General features: G+C 41.8%; 1 protein-coding gene across 1 annotated transcript; it reads right to left on the bottom strand.

Moving 5' to 3' along the window:
* Positions 1-2,897: 2,897 nt before the first annotated feature.
* eif3i (eukaryotic translation initiation factor 3, subunit I) lies at positions 2,898-15,113 on the bottom strand. Its single transcript, XM_079368705.1, has 11 exons — positions 14,994-15,113; positions 14,622-14,714; positions 12,584-12,671; positions 11,772-11,837; positions 11,487-11,636; positions 4,709-4,836; positions 4,328-4,438; positions 4,109-4,198; positions 3,470-3,543; positions 3,255-3,347; positions 2,898-3,149 (listed from the first exon to the last, which is right to left on the bottom strand). Exons 1-11 carry the CDS (start codon positions 14,994-14,996, stop codon positions 3,068-3,070), a joined length of 978 nt encoding a protein of 325 aa, XP_079224831.1. The 5' UTR covers positions 14,997-15,113; the 3' UTR covers positions 2,898-3,067.
* Positions 15,114-16,222: the final 1,109 nt, after the last annotated feature.

Genomic DNA, 16,222 nt, shown 5'->3' with positions numbered 1-16,222 from the left:
AAGTGGAGAGTAGAAAATGTTTTAGAAGTTATATGTAAACTGCAGCTCTGACCATCACAAACAGAGCGACTTTGAGACATTAAACTTTAATGAGTATACATTTCAAAGCCACAAGAAAATATTCGTAATTGTACATCTTCAACAAAAATATTACAGCGCTTTCTTCAGTTGAAGGATATCAGTGAAACATAATCATTAACTAAATGGACTATAGTCTAATGTAAAACCATGCGGGACACATTAAGTGTCCTCCCCCCTCTCGATCAGCTCCGGGAGCTCCACGATCAAAAGATCTGATTGGGCGGAGATGTTCAAAGTTTGATCTCCTCTCTCCAACATAACCTGCTCTGGAGCAGGTTAGGTGTTCAGAATAAGTTACCGTGGCGATATACCCAGGTATAAAGTAATCGACCCTCGTAGGACTGAAATCCCAGGGTTAACCCTGAAGTTACCCCGCTAAGCTCAAATCCTACTTCGTAGTATAGGCCTCAGGACTAAACTGCACACCATGGGAGACCGGGCCTCTTTTTACTAGTTTCTGCTGTCATCCGTGCAGTGGAAAGTCCCAACATTCCTGTTTTTGCCAGATATGAATCATGAGATTTAAATAAAAGATTTGTGTGGACGTTGAACAGAGGTTGGGGGTAAAGTGGTCTGGGGGGTGATGAGGTAAGGGGGGGGGGCAAATCCGTGGATGCACTGAGGGGTGAGGAGGGAGACCTTATACTCAATTCTGAGTTTGACGGTGAGCCAGTGAAGGGATTTGAGGATGGGGGTGATGTGTTGGTGTTTGTGTCAAGTCAATATATAATTAGTACCCGAAGCACTGATCAGTGCGAAGGACCCTATTGAAACCCAAAAGATTTTTAGGGACCGAAGCACTGACCAGTGCGAAGGACCCTATTGTAACCCTAATGATTTTTTTTTTTAGGGACCGAAGCACTGACCAGTGCGAAGGACCCTATTGTTTTTCAAATGATTATTATTATTATTTTTTTTCTCCGGTCCATCTCTTTGGAGCCACTTTTGAAGGCTTGAACGTGAATGAAAACTCATGAAAATCTCCAACGTCATCGGGTCTGGCGAAAAATTTGATATTTTCGTCATTTCGTAAAAAAGAAAATCACAAAATGACTCAGTGGCGCCCCCTTCAAATTTTCAAAAGGGCCTCCCCATTGAGGTTTTTTCATCGTACGTGCATGAAAATTTTTAGGCACATTAAGCATGCGAGATCTCACATAAAATCCTCTTACGCCCATAGTCAAAACCAAACAGGAAGTCCGCCATATTTTTTTTCAAGGAAGAAAATTCGCGTTTTACAGGTTAGCAATTTGAACAAACTCCTCCAAAAGCAATTATCTGATTGACACAATGAGAATGTCAGTGTGTTCTCGACATGTTGAAGATCTCTCGTTGTGCTCTGCACGTTATTTCCTCAAAGGGCGTGGTCATACGGACACGTTGTTCGTCACAAACAGGAAGTAGTTTGTTATGGGCCTTATTATAGTCATACATTCATCAAACATCATACACATGATCCCAGTGGAAAAATAAAACTAGACATGTTGGCATAAAAAGTGGGCGTGGCTAATTTACTCAGTGGCGCCCCCTTGAAATGTTCAAAAAGGCCTCCCCATTGAGGTTTTTTTGTCCTACATACACACATTTTTTTATGCTCATTGGGCATGTCAGGACCTACATAAAATCCTCTTACACCTATAGTCATAACCAAACAGGAAGTCCGCCATATTTTTTTGAATGCAACAAAAATGGCCGAAATTCACGTTTCACAGGTTAGCTATTTGAACGAACTCCTACAACAGTGTTTATCCGATCATCGTAAACTCAGTGTCAGTGTATTCTAGACATGTTGAAGATCTCTCGTTGTGCTCCGCACGTTATTTCGTTTAAGGGCGTGGCCATGGCGTACCATCAAACATTGATGTCTCGGCGCACCGCTTTTCCACCTTCAAAAATACGGCAATGCTTCCATCTTGTGGTTAAAACCGGAAATCACCGTAAAAAACTGAAGTGCCTGTAATTCTTTTATATGTAGCACGGCGTATCTGGCTCAATTTTAAACCTACAGCGGATATATAGATATCTATTGAAAGTCAGTGAAGTCCTGAATCCAATGCTACCAAAAATGACATGGTATCATGTCAGGAACAGGGGTTAATAATGCCCTAGATTCATGATGCGTTCAATAGGCACTTTTGCTCCTTTACATCCCCTAATGCTTTTTATTATGCCTATATTGGTCTTCATGCACTAGTCCACTTTATTGTGTTTGATATCAGTTCTCATAGCTTATTATTGCACTATGGTCACTTTATTCTTTCAGTATTCATCTTTCTTATGTAGCTCTAGAATACATTTAGTCTGTTTTTCTATTATCTCCAATGCACCACTTCACTGTATTATTTAGTATCTGCCATTCATTCATCTGAATAGTCATTGTCACTACTGTTAACATTACCTCTTTGTGGGTGACTTATCTATACAATAGTATTGTCTCAATTCTAAGTTGCATTCTTAGAAGACAATGGTAGAAATGTCACTCGGAACAAGTCTTTGTACTTGCACTTCATTTTGCCAGGGTGTTCAGTAGCCTGCAGTTTCTAAATGCAGGAAGCTTGCCATTGGTTCAGTTTCTTTGGTCTGTTTTTCCTTACAGCAGATGGGAGGTGGTTTACAATAAATGCTTGTAATGCATATACGTTTACTTTATTACTTTGTTTTAATGGGCTCTAACTTCCAGATAAAAATAGGCTATAAATTGCATCACATTTAATCTAGGGAGTTTAGCTGTAATGTCTTGTCAATTTTGGATCAAGAGCCTGTAATTCTACCAATACAGTTCTAGACTAAAAAGACTCCACAAAGTCAATAGCCACTGAAATTACCTTTATCTTTAATAGAAGTTATCTATCAACATCATATTACATTATGCATGAGATAAAGGACAAGAGGCAAGGTGATCAATGGAAAGCATATGGTTTTAGGTCTAGTCTGTTTTGCCTCCTCTGGCATTTTACTTGAAGCTGTGGAATCAAGAAGTCTGACTTTATGCTTCAAGCTCAAAGTCAAAATACTGTGGGTCAAAGTAATGAATCCTTGTATATCCATCTTCACCTCCACTGCTGTAACTGTAAAGAATAAGCACAATACAAGAAGTTGTTAGTAGTGAAACACATGGATATTTTGACCAGACTACCTCAGGATGCTGTATGTAAAGTATTTTTGTCTCTAACCTTTTGCCATCAGGATGGAATGCCACACAGTTAATTGGGCCAAAATGACCTTTGACCCTGCCAAACTCCTCTTCATATGCTGCATGGAAAAATCTTATAAAAAAGAAAAAGACTTATCAGATACAACATGTAGAGGGAAAAAGTAACCAGTCACTAGATGTAAACAAATGTGCTGAAGAGGTTTTTACAACATTTAACGGCAAAACTTTCCTCACCTGGCCTCAAACTTGCCGATCCTGGTAGAGGTCGTTGTGACCTCCATTGCTTCCTGTCCACCTCCCATCACCACCTACATAATCACACAAACATTCCATTTGTACGTCTTTCGTTAAACAGCTCGTACTTGTCTTTTTGACCCAATCCCAACCAAGCTGAAGTATTCCCCTTAGTTAACAGCTCTACATTAGATTTGATCAATGTGTCAGGTTATGCACCACTTCCATTTATTTCCAGGCATTTTTCTTTTTCCACTAAAAGACAACAAGACAAGGACTGACAACGCCCGTGCCATTTTCAATTTTCTGTCAGACATAATTCTCAATAGGTACCTATGCTACAAATTGGGCTAATGGCTATAGTCTTTGTGGTGTGCTCAAGCGCAACTTTTTGACAAGATAGAAGTTACATGAGGACACGCCAGTTTGCCTTTGTCGCCACTAGTTCTTTGCCGGCTGCTTGGTATGTCAGGAAGTTTTTTCTTGCCACTGTTACTTCGCTAAATGTTGCTAAGTACTGTGCTCATGATTGATAAAAGTTGGTCCCCATTTCTTGTAAAGTGTCTTAAGACACTGGCGCAATAGAAATAAAGGTTGATTGACTTGTTTTCAGAGATAACTTTTAAAGTCTTAACTTACATGATCCATAATGGGGGAGATGGCAGCAGAGTTGACTGGTCTCTCTGTTCTAAAAGTCTTGATGTGATCCAAAGAAGTGCAGTCAAAGAGCTTAGTGGAAAAAAGATGACAAAAAAATACAATTAAAATTATGATTATGACAGAGTAAAACAATATCAAAATCAAACAGTATTTTTGAATACATAATCCATGTAGATGTTGCATAAACAGGCGTCCAACCTTGGCAGTGTTGTCCTTTGAGGCACTGATGAACATAGTGAGATCCACTGATGTCTGGATGTCATTGATCTGTTTGGTATGCTCTTTGGCCTTTTTTAGGATTTCTCCAGACTGTCCATAAGAAACACAGTCACAACATTAGGATCTAAAATCTATAAGTTCAAATGAAACACATTTTCTGTGAGCTGAGCTCCTGGATAGCTCGCAATAATCTCAAATGTGCTTTGAGTATTTGATTTTCTGCATTAATGCAAGATATTAAATAAAATTGACTGTAAATTTAAGTCCTCAACACTCCATTTTATTGTTTTAGAGTATTAGGCCAACCACCATTTCTAAAAAATTCTTCTGTTTGATTCCCTAACAACATACGTGTCTCACCTTAGCACTGAACTGATTGATCTCCCCGTTTTCGTGGCCAGCAATAACAAACTCTCCAAGAGGACCCCACACAGCACTGGTAATCTTGTAATCACTGCAGGGTATGGATTGGTAGGGCTGGTTGTCTTCTACAAGATAGAGAAGGAGATCATTTGTCATACCACAGAAAGCAATAAATGGAATCTCCTACAGTGTACTGTCAAAATATAAATACATTATTACAGAAACAGGATAAAACAAAAAAATTAGAAACAAACAACAGGAGCTAACCAAAGAGACAATAGACTGACGTACAAACTATAACGGTAATGTATAAATCATTTAAGGTAAGAAGTACATTTAAAATAGTTAAGTAAACCATGACTCTATAATAAAAATTGTAATGAATTGACTTTCAATGGATACTTCACATATTAAGCTTTGTATTATTAAAAACCTGGTAGTATTTTTTTAATGGTTGTGCATCCCGCCCTCATCTTCCCCAGAGACAAGAAAACTTGAATGCTGATAAAGGAGAATGGCGAAAAAAGGACATTTCTACTTCAATCTGATCAGGATGAAGGGGATTTTGATGGTCTTGCTGTCAAATTGGATGTTTGTGGCTTTCTCTTCGAGCCGCAATATAGCGGTAAGGCAGTTGCTTACTGCCGGCAGCTGTGAGGGGCCGGGGACGGCTCATGTGGCAGACTTGTAAAAAAAAAAGAAATATACAAGAGCACTTCAGCTACAGTGGGAGCTGCCTGCTGTGCATTCTGGCAGTTGTCTTTCATCGCCATGAGTCAAAGAGACACTTCCCGTCTTTTCCTCGTGCATCTATCCATTTTCCACCACTTATCCAGGGCCAGGGACAGCAGTCTAAGCAGAGACGCCCAAACTTCCCTCACCCCAGACACTTTTTCCAGCTCTTCCAGTGGGATCCTAAGGCTCTCCCAGGCCAGCCAAGAGACATAGGGTGGATCCCAAGTCCCTTATTTGCAGTCTCCTCGGTCCTCTGCCGAGCCGGAAGTAGTTCCAGAGCCGCCATGTTGAGGATCGTCCCAAAGCTCTTATAGCGAAAGGAGGAGAGAGGATCGAGGAGAGAGGAGGCTGATCCGAGGAGCGATGACTGAGGAGACACGAGAGCTGACTTCACGGAAGTCTTTTCACTGACAGACACCCCCCCTTCTCGTATATCACTCATTGATTGGACGCTGCACGGGATCAGACTTCAATGAAACTTCTCAACATGAGCGGAGTTTAATACTGGAGAAAAGACGGACATTAAAAAGACGCTAAAAGGAACGTCGGACATTTAAAGACACTATGAACATCAGTTAGTCAGTTTGTAAAGGGTCGGTCTGTGATGAGCTGGGAGTCTGACGTGAAGATTAACAACCAAATATGAAGCTCTTTAACTTCTCAAAAATAAATACATCCATCATGTTCTGAACAATGTCTGAAGATGATGAGGATGATATTTTGATGAAGAGGGAGTCTGTTTTATATTCTCACTTATTTATTTTCTGAACGTTTCATCACTTAGATTCTAATCAATTGTTTTCAGTATTCCTGATACATAAATATCTGTGCTTATAAAATAAGGTTAGGAGTTTGTTTGTTGAGTTTGTTTTTGAAATACAGGCTAGGTTAAGTCAAAACTGTATTATAATAAATAGACAATTCAAAATGAAATCTTTTAGTCAGTAGAAACTGTCCTTTTGGTTATGAGTAGACTGCAGGTTGTTCTTCAGGTGTTTGATTAGAAATAATACAGTGCGTGTTTGTGTGGCCATAAACAGCTGTTAGGCTGATTGACAGCTGAACGTGATCAGCTGATGTCGCGTCATGTGATGCTGTCAAGGAAACGTTTCATGTCTCTTAAAGCTGATTTCCTCGGTCCTCTCTCCTCGGCTTTGTTTTCTCCGTGCATCTCTGTTGGGCAGGACTAAGACGCAAGTGGAGGAGACAACTCGGAGGACACTCGGTGCAAATAAGGGACTTGGGATCCCGCCATAGTCTCTCCTGGAACACCTCCCTAGGGAGACGTCCAGGGGGCATCCAGAACAGATGCCCAAGCCACCTCAGCTGACTCCTCTCGATGAGTAGCGGCCCAACTCCGAGCTCCTCCCTGGTGACAAAGCTCCGCAACTTATGTCTGAGCATGCGCCCAGGCACCCTGCGGAGGAAGCTCATCTCCGCTGCTAGTATCCGGGATTTTGTTCTTTCGGTCATGACCCAAAGCTCATGACCATAGGTGAGGGTAGAAACTGAGATTGACGGGTAACTCGAGAGCCTCGCCTTTCAGCTTAGCTCCTTCTTCACTACAACGGAATAATACAGCGGCCGTATGACTGCAGACGCTGCACCCATCCGTCTGTCAATCTCGCGCTCCACTCCCCACCAACTAATAGAGGGCAAGCCGCCTTCTTCCGGTCGAGAACCTCAGATTTTAAAAAGGTGCTGATCCCAGCTGCCTCACACTCAGCTGCAAACCGCCCCAGTGCGCACTAGAGGTCCAGGTTTGATAGAGCCAACAGGACCACATCTGCAAAAAGGAAAAGAGGGACCACCACCCCGGTCTACCAGTCCAGAGGCACTGTCCCTGACCTCTATGCAATGTTACAAAGCCGTGTCAACCATGACAGTCCCTGCATATCCAGAGACTTAAGATACTCAGGGAGAATGTCATCCACCCAGATGCCTTGCCACCGAGGAGCTTGCCAACCACCTCGGTGACTTCGGCTTGGGTGATGGACGAGTCTACCTCTGAGGACTCAGTCTCTGTTTCTACAATGGAAGACTTGAGGGTGGGATTGAGAAGATTATTCCACCGAAAGTATTCCTTCCACCGCCCAACTATGTCCTCAGTTGAGGTCAGCAGCTTCCCACCCCAACTGTAAACAGTGTTGTTGAAGCACTGCCTCTCCTTCCTGGATGGACGGTTTGCCAGAATTTACTCAAGGCTGCCCGAAAGTCCTCCATGGCCTCCCTGAACTCCTACCAGGCCTGAGTTTTTGCCTCTTCAACAGCCCTGGCACGCCTGGCCTGCCGGTACCCGTCAGCAGTCTCAGAAGTCCTATAAGCGAACTCTGAGAGGCGCCAAGGTTGTCTCCGCAGCACACGCAGTGTTTTCGCCGGATATCGCGAGTGAGAACATTCTGACCTGAGCGAGCCCGGAGAGGCCAGGCACACACAAACACATGACGCACGCTCCTTGCACACACACACCCCCCCCCCCACCCCACCCCCTTACACACTCTGCTACTGTACGTTTGTGTTAAGGGCAACGTTTTTTCCCTGCATTCAATCTGTGCCTCCCTCTACAGGCATAGCATGGAAGTAGTGTTTTTTATGCCCCCCCCTCCAAGGGCATCCTACCTGTAACATGCCCTCCCCCTCCCCTTTCCAAAGGTCCGAGATGAAGCCAAATCAGCGTGAAATGTATCGCTGCAGAACCGGTCTCTTGTACCAACCTTGAATTTCCTTCGGGATTAATAAAGCATCTATCTATCTTAACATGGCGGAGTTTTGTTTGCCATACGGGAAGTGACAATCCTTTCAACAAATCGAGCGGACTGCAGTGTTTAGCTCTTGATATTCTTGGCACTCCAAAGGAAGGGTCCCAAAAAGTAGGACAGTTATTTCAGAATCTTTCCCGGATTGGGGGTGTACCGAGGGCTATATGCTGCATGCTCTGCTGCAACAACATGGTCTGTACAGGCTGAGCGCCCGTCTGTCATGAATGTCATGTTTGTACCGGCAAAATGACAAAGTACAGGTATCTCCTTTTAACCTGCATGATCTTTCCATTATCTCTGCTCTGTGAGTGCTTCGAAAAAAACACAGCAAACGGTGACAAGCTACTCACCTATAGTGGAGAAGAACTGCTGCTCCTTAGCAGCTCCCCACAAAGCAACACCAAACCAGTCATACCACTAAACAGAGAGGTGCGGTGGAAGAAAAGGAGCAAACGTAGAGGAAACCGATGACAACCAATTGCACTAATATCTTTAACCATGAAATGCCTTGAGCATCTGCTGCTCAGAACTATTTTACCAAATGTCTTGGTATCGCAACACCTCATCCCATCATCATTGACAATACCACAATTGACATAGTTGAGTATTTCAAATACCTGGGAGTCACACTGGACAATAAACTTAGCTTCGACCCACACACAATGGACATTCACAAAAGATCCAACCAAAGACTTTGTTATCCATAAACTCAAAGGACTTCAGGTTTCCCCACACCTTCTGTTAATGTTGTACAAAATGTATCATCCAGCCAATCCTTCTATACTGTTCTCCCTGTTTCATGACAATGCTCACAGTCAAAAATCGGAAGATGTTCACTAAAATAACCTCCATAGCAACTAAAATCATTGGTCTCCCCTCTCCAAACCTCACACAGTTAAACACTAAGGCCGTTACATGCATCGCATAAACAACAACACAGGACCATCATCAATCATCCACCGCACCATTGCTTCTCCCCGTTACCCTATAGTCGACGATACAGGTCCGTCAGATACAAAGGTACGTTTTAAAAACAGTCTAATCCCCACAGCCATCAAAACTCTGAACAATATGTGATCATGGACATAGATATCTATACTTTGCCACAAAGGACTGTAATGTGTTATATGTGTGAGTGTGTGCTATGGTGTCTCCCTGCCTGTACAGCTGTGAAAATGAATCTTCCCACAGAGGCAATAAAGTACTAACTAACATTAGTGAATGGCAACACTGCAAAACGCGTGCTGTACCAAGACGAACCGATCCAAATATCTCTGTGGAAACGAGGCTAATGTCTCTAGCCTCCTCCAGGATCTGTGAGAAGCTCTACCGGAGGAGGGAAGTTGAAGACCTCCCACACAAAGGGTTCTGCCAGACGTCCCTAAGAGACCCTCACAACACGTTTAGGCTTGCTGAGTCTGACTGGCTTCTACACCGTCAGCGCATCCAACTCACCACCTGGTGATGATCAGTTGACAGCTCAGCCCATCTCTTCACGCAATTGTCCGAGACACACAGCAGGGGTCAGATGACACGACCTCGGGTGTCCTGGTGCCACATGCTCTTATGGACATCCCTGTGCTCGAACATGGAGTTTGTTATGGACAAACTGTTACTTGCACAGAAGTTCAACAACAGAAAACCACTTGGGTTCAGATCATCCCAATCAACCCTCTCCAAGTTTCACTGTCATTGCCCATGTGAGCGTTGAAGTCTCCCAACAGAACAATGGAGTCTCCAGTTGGAGCACTATCCCTCCCAGGAACTCCAAGAAGGCCAGGTACTCCACACTGATGTTTGGTCCTTAGGCTGAGACAAGGACCCTGTCAAGAGTCCTGTGGCACCAGCTGTGTGTAAGTATGTCTTAAGTTATGGTGTAAAGTCCACACGAAACAGTAAGTTCAAACTAGATGCGTTCTAACTTATGTTCTGTCATTGTTTGGTTGAACCACAGAGATGTAAGGTACGTCTTACCTAGCTAGAGCATAACGTCCAAACTAGCCAAAACATTGTCGCAGATATGACGTTGTCGCTTTCTGCAGCCAATCAGTTTTTAACTTTTTTTTTACGTAGCACTTGCAGGTTTTTCCTCTTCTCACCTGTGCACCGAGACGCCGAGGTCGCACATTCAGTAGGTCTGTCCCTGTCGTACTCGTCTTGAATTTCCCTCGAGATCAATAAAGTACCCATCTATCTATCTATCTTGAGCTATCTAAGAAACGTAAGTGAAATGTGAAAAACCATCATGTTGATTAATGAAGCACATACTGTAACTATTAGCCTATCTAAAGGTAGTTTAATATAACAGTGACATCGAGTGGCAAAACCGTTAACTGCAACACACCGAAATCAGATATTAGGAATCAATAAGTAAACTGTAACCATATTACAGAGACCAAATAATGCAGACCCTTTAAACTGACATTTTAATCACTTGTTAGAAAATCTTCTTACACTGCTTGTAGACAATAAACATTAGTGAACATAAAGTGTTGCGTAGTTCTCTTTAAAACCTTCCGATCGTCCTCACTCTAAATTATCAACCTCTCAAAACAATGCGCCATGACTACCTGATTTTACGGTGAACTTTACACCTACTAGGAGCTGGGTATAAGAAATAAGTTATAACTTAGACGTATGTTGGAACTATGTCAGCTGGTGCAACACCTACATTTAAGATACAGCTTAAACTCTGTCGTAAGTTAGAATTTACGCTCAAACTAGTCTACGTTTAAACTTACGCAAAGCTGGTGCAACCCACAGCTGTCTCCTAACTGAAGGCGTAGGGGCATGGCCCTCTCTTGCACTGGGGTGAACTCCAACACGTGGCGGCTTAGCTGTGGGGCTATCAGCAAGCCCACACCAGCCAGACACTACCAACACAGGTTTCATATTTCACAGAATAACATTTCTCAACTGGCCTAGAATGTTTTAAAAAGGTGTATTTACAGTTTACCCTTAACAAAGAACAGGAGCTCTATTTCTAGTCCTTATTCTCTCATCCTTTGCCCATTGATATTTTCCCTCTTCCTCTATTTTACAAACTATGTTGATCTCACATCTTCTCGCAACACATGTCAAAATCAAATCAAAATCGTGCAACAGAAATAATCCACAATGGAATGATTTACCATGAATTTTTGTGTGCGAGTAACTCCCGAACAAACACAAATGAAAGTGGCTTTCTTGTCGCTTTTGCTTATCAACCGTTCATAAGGTTAACATTGTAAAATGATCAAAGTGCTTGCAAAATGTAAGTGCATGAATTGGTTAATATGTACCAATCTGCTGTGGATCCCTCAGGTCAAAGAAGTTCAGAAAACACTGGTAACCCATCTGCTTGTCCGTGGAGAACATGATGATGTTGCCGCTGAAGTCAAAGCCACATGTTCTGACAGCAGAGTTCGTGTTCAACAGGGCAAGCTGTTTACCTGTGTAGCATAGTAGCATGGGGGGGGGGTCAAATAAGCACAGAAAAGAACTACTGGATCTTAAGAATTAATAATTTACTGGAAAAACTATGATGCACACACTTCAGTCTTATTCAACATTTTGTTTTTACCTACCAGTCTCACAATCCCACAGGCGACAGCTGTTGTCTGCTGAACCGGTCAATACATTTTTAGTGTCCCCTTAAGAGTTTAGGTTAAGAAACTCAACATGTGCGCTTAACACAGTTAGTCATTCTATGGCATCACTGTTTCCCAAACATAGACCATATCTGGGTGGGGGGCCAAAGTATTTCGGACCCGTTTTTATTTTATTTTCTTATTTATTCCTAAACTTATTATGTGCATGGGAGAGCGAAGGAGAGAGAGAGAGAGTGCCATGAGGGGCTCACAGCAACACGGTTTTGTTTTTTTTAAACTTCAGTCATGCGGAGGGATAAGACACAGCCAAATCAAGACAGCAAAATCACATTAGCTTCAGAGAAAGAGAGTGTGGTCAAGAAAAGGTCCACCGTCTGTACACCTCTCATAAATACACCACTTGAGTTGCCTTGCCCATATCAAAGCTGAAGCTTCTCATGGCTTTGTTTGAATAATGTCAATGTAAAGGTGCTTGCTGCTGAGGCTGTGCTGAACTCCTATCAATGGAACTTCTCAAAACACAGGGAGGACTTCTGGTGTTCGTGTCTGTGCGGGTGTGTGGATAAATTGGGCAGATTTATTTATTGCCAGATCAATTTAGAAGGCAAAAGACATTTGATATAAAATAAACAATGTTAAAATATACCACAAGATTAAAAAATTGTATGCCGATACCCTGCACCCACCAACCCTACCCCTAAGGTATAACGTCATTCTGTGAAAAACACAGGGCAAACATTGTATTTGTAATTATACACCTTGAACAGGTACATTTCTTTAAAGGATACAGTCACAGTCAACACACCACACAGCTCCTGTATGTCCATTGTATGTTCCAAGTCTCTCGCCATTGACGGAGTACCACACATTGGCTACCTGCAACGGGAGAACAAAAAATAAATGTAACAATTTTTTGTACTTGCCAAACAAAGTTATAGTTGTTCAAGTTAGTTCATGGCAGGACTCTGCGACTTCAGTAAGTTGGGAAGATATTCACAGAATTTTCTTTTCCTGGAGCCAAACGTGTAACAGGTTGATATTGACATGAATTTCACAAAAAAACACTTATTATATATCCTCCTGCCTGGTAAGTAGTGTGCGTGATGAAGGAGGTGTGTGCGCAGTATGTGCATGCGCAGTGCTTGTTCTGGTCAGAGCCGTTGACAGTTTGGTCTGAGCTAGCTTAATAATGATTGACGTTCTGTCTCTAGACTTATTTAAAAGTATATATTTTTTGTTTAGATGTCAGCAAACAGTGATTTGTTTCCGATCATATTAGATTTAACCTTCATCAGTTTTGGTATGGAGAGGTGGCTTTCATTTCTTAGTACATGTAAATTGTTAATTGCTTGATGAATATCAGCTGTGATTTATATAAATATTAGTGTTACTAATGTGAATTTGTATACATAAGTGCTGAATGGATTTTTCTGTGTAGATATTTCAGGCTTCATATGAATTATTTGCTGTTTTAGTGTATAATATGTTTGTTTTTCTACATATTTTCTCATGTTGTACTTAATGTGCAATGTATTATTGTAAATAAGAGAGTCGTTGACAGTTTAGTCCGAAGAGAGATGCTTGACTCCAACACAAACCACTTGGTGATCTGTGCTTTTTTTCTCTGTTGAATACAGAATATAAACCAGAAACCACAAGCTGTCTTCGAGTCATTGCCAAAACACCATAACAATGCAGAAACTAGACGCGGGTTACAGTTGTATAGCAAAACCATCACATAGTCAATTGCAGTGAGGTTAACTTTGAGCTACACCCTTGTTTTCCTCAGAATGAGCCCTCTTCAACGCAGGACAGCTTACCTTGGCCTCAATTCACAACCAGCTGTGTTTGGAATGTTCAAGGACCATCTGCAAATTGCAATAGCGATACTAGATGCATCAGAAATATTCTACTACTTCCCACTGGAAAGGTGTAGTCAACAAAATCACTTAAAACACATGAACTCATGTTGCTTATACACCATGTCATAATTTGGAAAAATATACCTTCACATAATTTTGAAGTTCTTTTTGGGATGTTTTTGCATTTATTCAGGGACAGGACAGTGGCGAGTGCATAGTCATAAATCGAGGAGAGAATTTGGAATGACATGTGGGGAAAGGAGCCACAGGTAGTAGTCGCCAAAATTTGATTTAATCTTTCACAAGAATGTTCAATAAAATCCCCAATAAGCTGCAGGGTGACATTTTTTCCCAAGAATAAAACATTATATTACATATAATAAACTGCTACTATAAGCCATAGGGTCACACTCTAATCAAATGTTACAAAAAATATCTTCGTTTATACTACATTTCAAAGTCTCAGACAACTATTTTTTTGAATAATTTTATAAAGTAAAACCGACCTACTATCATGTGTATTGTGTTCAAGTAAATATTCTCCTCTCAGTTACACTACAGCACTTAGTAGCAATGTGCTTTGTCATTTTAGGATTGTGTCTGGTTAAAATAAGCAATAACTGCAACATTATTAAAGTGTACTATGAATTTGGTGGCACTACAATAATGTCCTCCTGGTTGAACTACATCACTTACTGCGCTATGAGAGTGCCACCAAACTTGCAGTGCAGTTTTATTGTTAACTAGTCTTCTCTTGGTTAAACTACTGCAATCACAATAGCAAAATGTGGTTAGTGCAATTTAAGATGTTTTTATGTTAACATTAGTTTACAGTCTACCTTACTATAAGTAAAAAGAAACGTCAGTTTTGGAAAACAGTGTTCCGCTCATGAGTTATTGACCCGGCCAAATCTGTGAATATCTCTCTGACTTAGAAAAGTTACATGAAAAACCATAAACTTACCGTGTCTTTCGCTACGGAGAAGAGCAGATCTCCTTCTCGGTTGTACTTTATTTGAGTGATTGACCTCTCGTGGCCCTGGAGCAGAATGGGTCTCTGAGAACAAGAGGAGAGTCTGACCAATCAGGAAACAAACAACACAACGAATAATACTGTGCTATAATCTATGACAAGAAGCAAGCTATCGTTAGGGTTTACTTAGTTTCCTTGAATAATCTTTTGGCGATCATTTCGGTTAAGATTGGCTAAATTAAAGGCTAAGCTAGCGTTAGCCTTGGTAGACATTCTATCTCAAATGGAGTAAACAGTTAAAACAACACAATCTTTGGGAGAATGTAAATCTTGTAGCAGACGGACACCAAGAAATATACATACCATTTTTGTCGTCTAGGTATTGCCTCAAATTGCTCTGTTAAGTGGTTTCCCGTAATACAGAAAAGACTCGTGTTTCCAGCGCCAGAGCTGTGGCGGAAATAGGGATTTAACTTCCGGTGTCAAAGTGTTTTGTACGCGAGTCTTCGCAGAGCCATGCCCGAGTACGCCCTGACTGGTATAGTGATGACGTATTTTTGTAGGCCAACCTGAAAGAAATGGCGAAAGATTATGATCAAATCGCCATTAAAGCGAAGCCCTTAAGCTTGCTCTGGAAATCCACGTAATTTCTATTTTAATTACTTAATCAAATTGATTTAATGTGTCAAGTTTTTATTCCAGTCATTAAAAGGATGAGAAGGGGACAGTATTCTTAATAATAATAATGCATTTTATTTGAAGGCGCCTTTCAAAACTCAAGGTCTCCTTACAAACCAAAGACAAAAACAGCAAAGTAACAATTACAGGGTGAAGACTGAATAGGCAAGTTTAAAAATACGTGTTTTAAGATGAGATTTAAAAATGGAGAGTTAATGTTATGGATGTGAGGTGGAAGGAAGTACTGGAGGTGGGGTGGGGGGTCAATTAAAAGCTTTGGCCTCCATGTTGGACAGGCATGAGGGTGGTAGTGAGTTGAAGAGAAGACGAAGACCTGAGAGTGGGGTTAGTGTGTTGATGTGCAGGAGTTCAGAAAGGTACAGCGGGCTGAGGTTATGGATGGCCTTAATGCTGCTGAATGACAGGAGTGATGTGATTAACAGAGGGGGTTCTGGAGAGCTGCAGAGTTCTGGACCATTTGAAGTTTATGCATGCACTTTTGAGGGAGACCAAAGAGAAGTAAGTTGCAGTTGTCAATGCAGGATGTAACCAGGGTGTTGATGTGGATGGCTGTTCTGTTGGGAGTGAGGGATGGGCAGAGGCGATTAATGTTACGCAGACAAAAATATGCAGTCCGGGTAACATTATTGGTGTGAGCTTGGAAAGACAGTGTGTTGTCAAGGACAACACCCAGACTCTTAACCTGAGGGGAGGGAGGGACTGTGGAGTGATCAATGGTAAGTGAAAAGCGGTCAAGTTTTGAAATTGTGGATTTGGTGCCGATGAGGAGAAGCTCAGTTTGTCACAGTTTAATATGAGAAAGTTGCAGGAGAACCAGGAATTTATTTCAGTCATTCAGGGAAGTAGGTGGGAGGGAAGAGTTGGGTTTGGTAGACAGGTTGAGCTGGGTGTCA

The sequence above is a fragment of the Symphodus melops genome, assembly GCF_947650265.1.
Source record: "Symphodus melops genome assembly, chromosome: 18".
NCBI lineage: Eukaryota > Metazoa > Chordata > Actinopteri > Labriformes > Labridae > Symphodus > Symphodus melops.
This window is presented reverse-complemented; position numbering and strand designations above follow the sequence as displayed.

Bases quoted from the DNA above. Each gene is read 5' to 3' on its own strand.
- eif3i (XM_079368705.1), bottom strand. The intron at 11,637-11,771 runs GTAGGTAAAAAC...TATGCTACACAG, and splicing joins CCTGTGGGATTGTGAGACTG to GTAAACAGCTTGCCCTGTTG. The intron at 3,544-4,108 runs GTAAGTTAAGAC...GTGATTATGTAG, and splicing joins TCTCCCCCATTATGGATCAT to GTGGTGATGGGAGGTGGACA.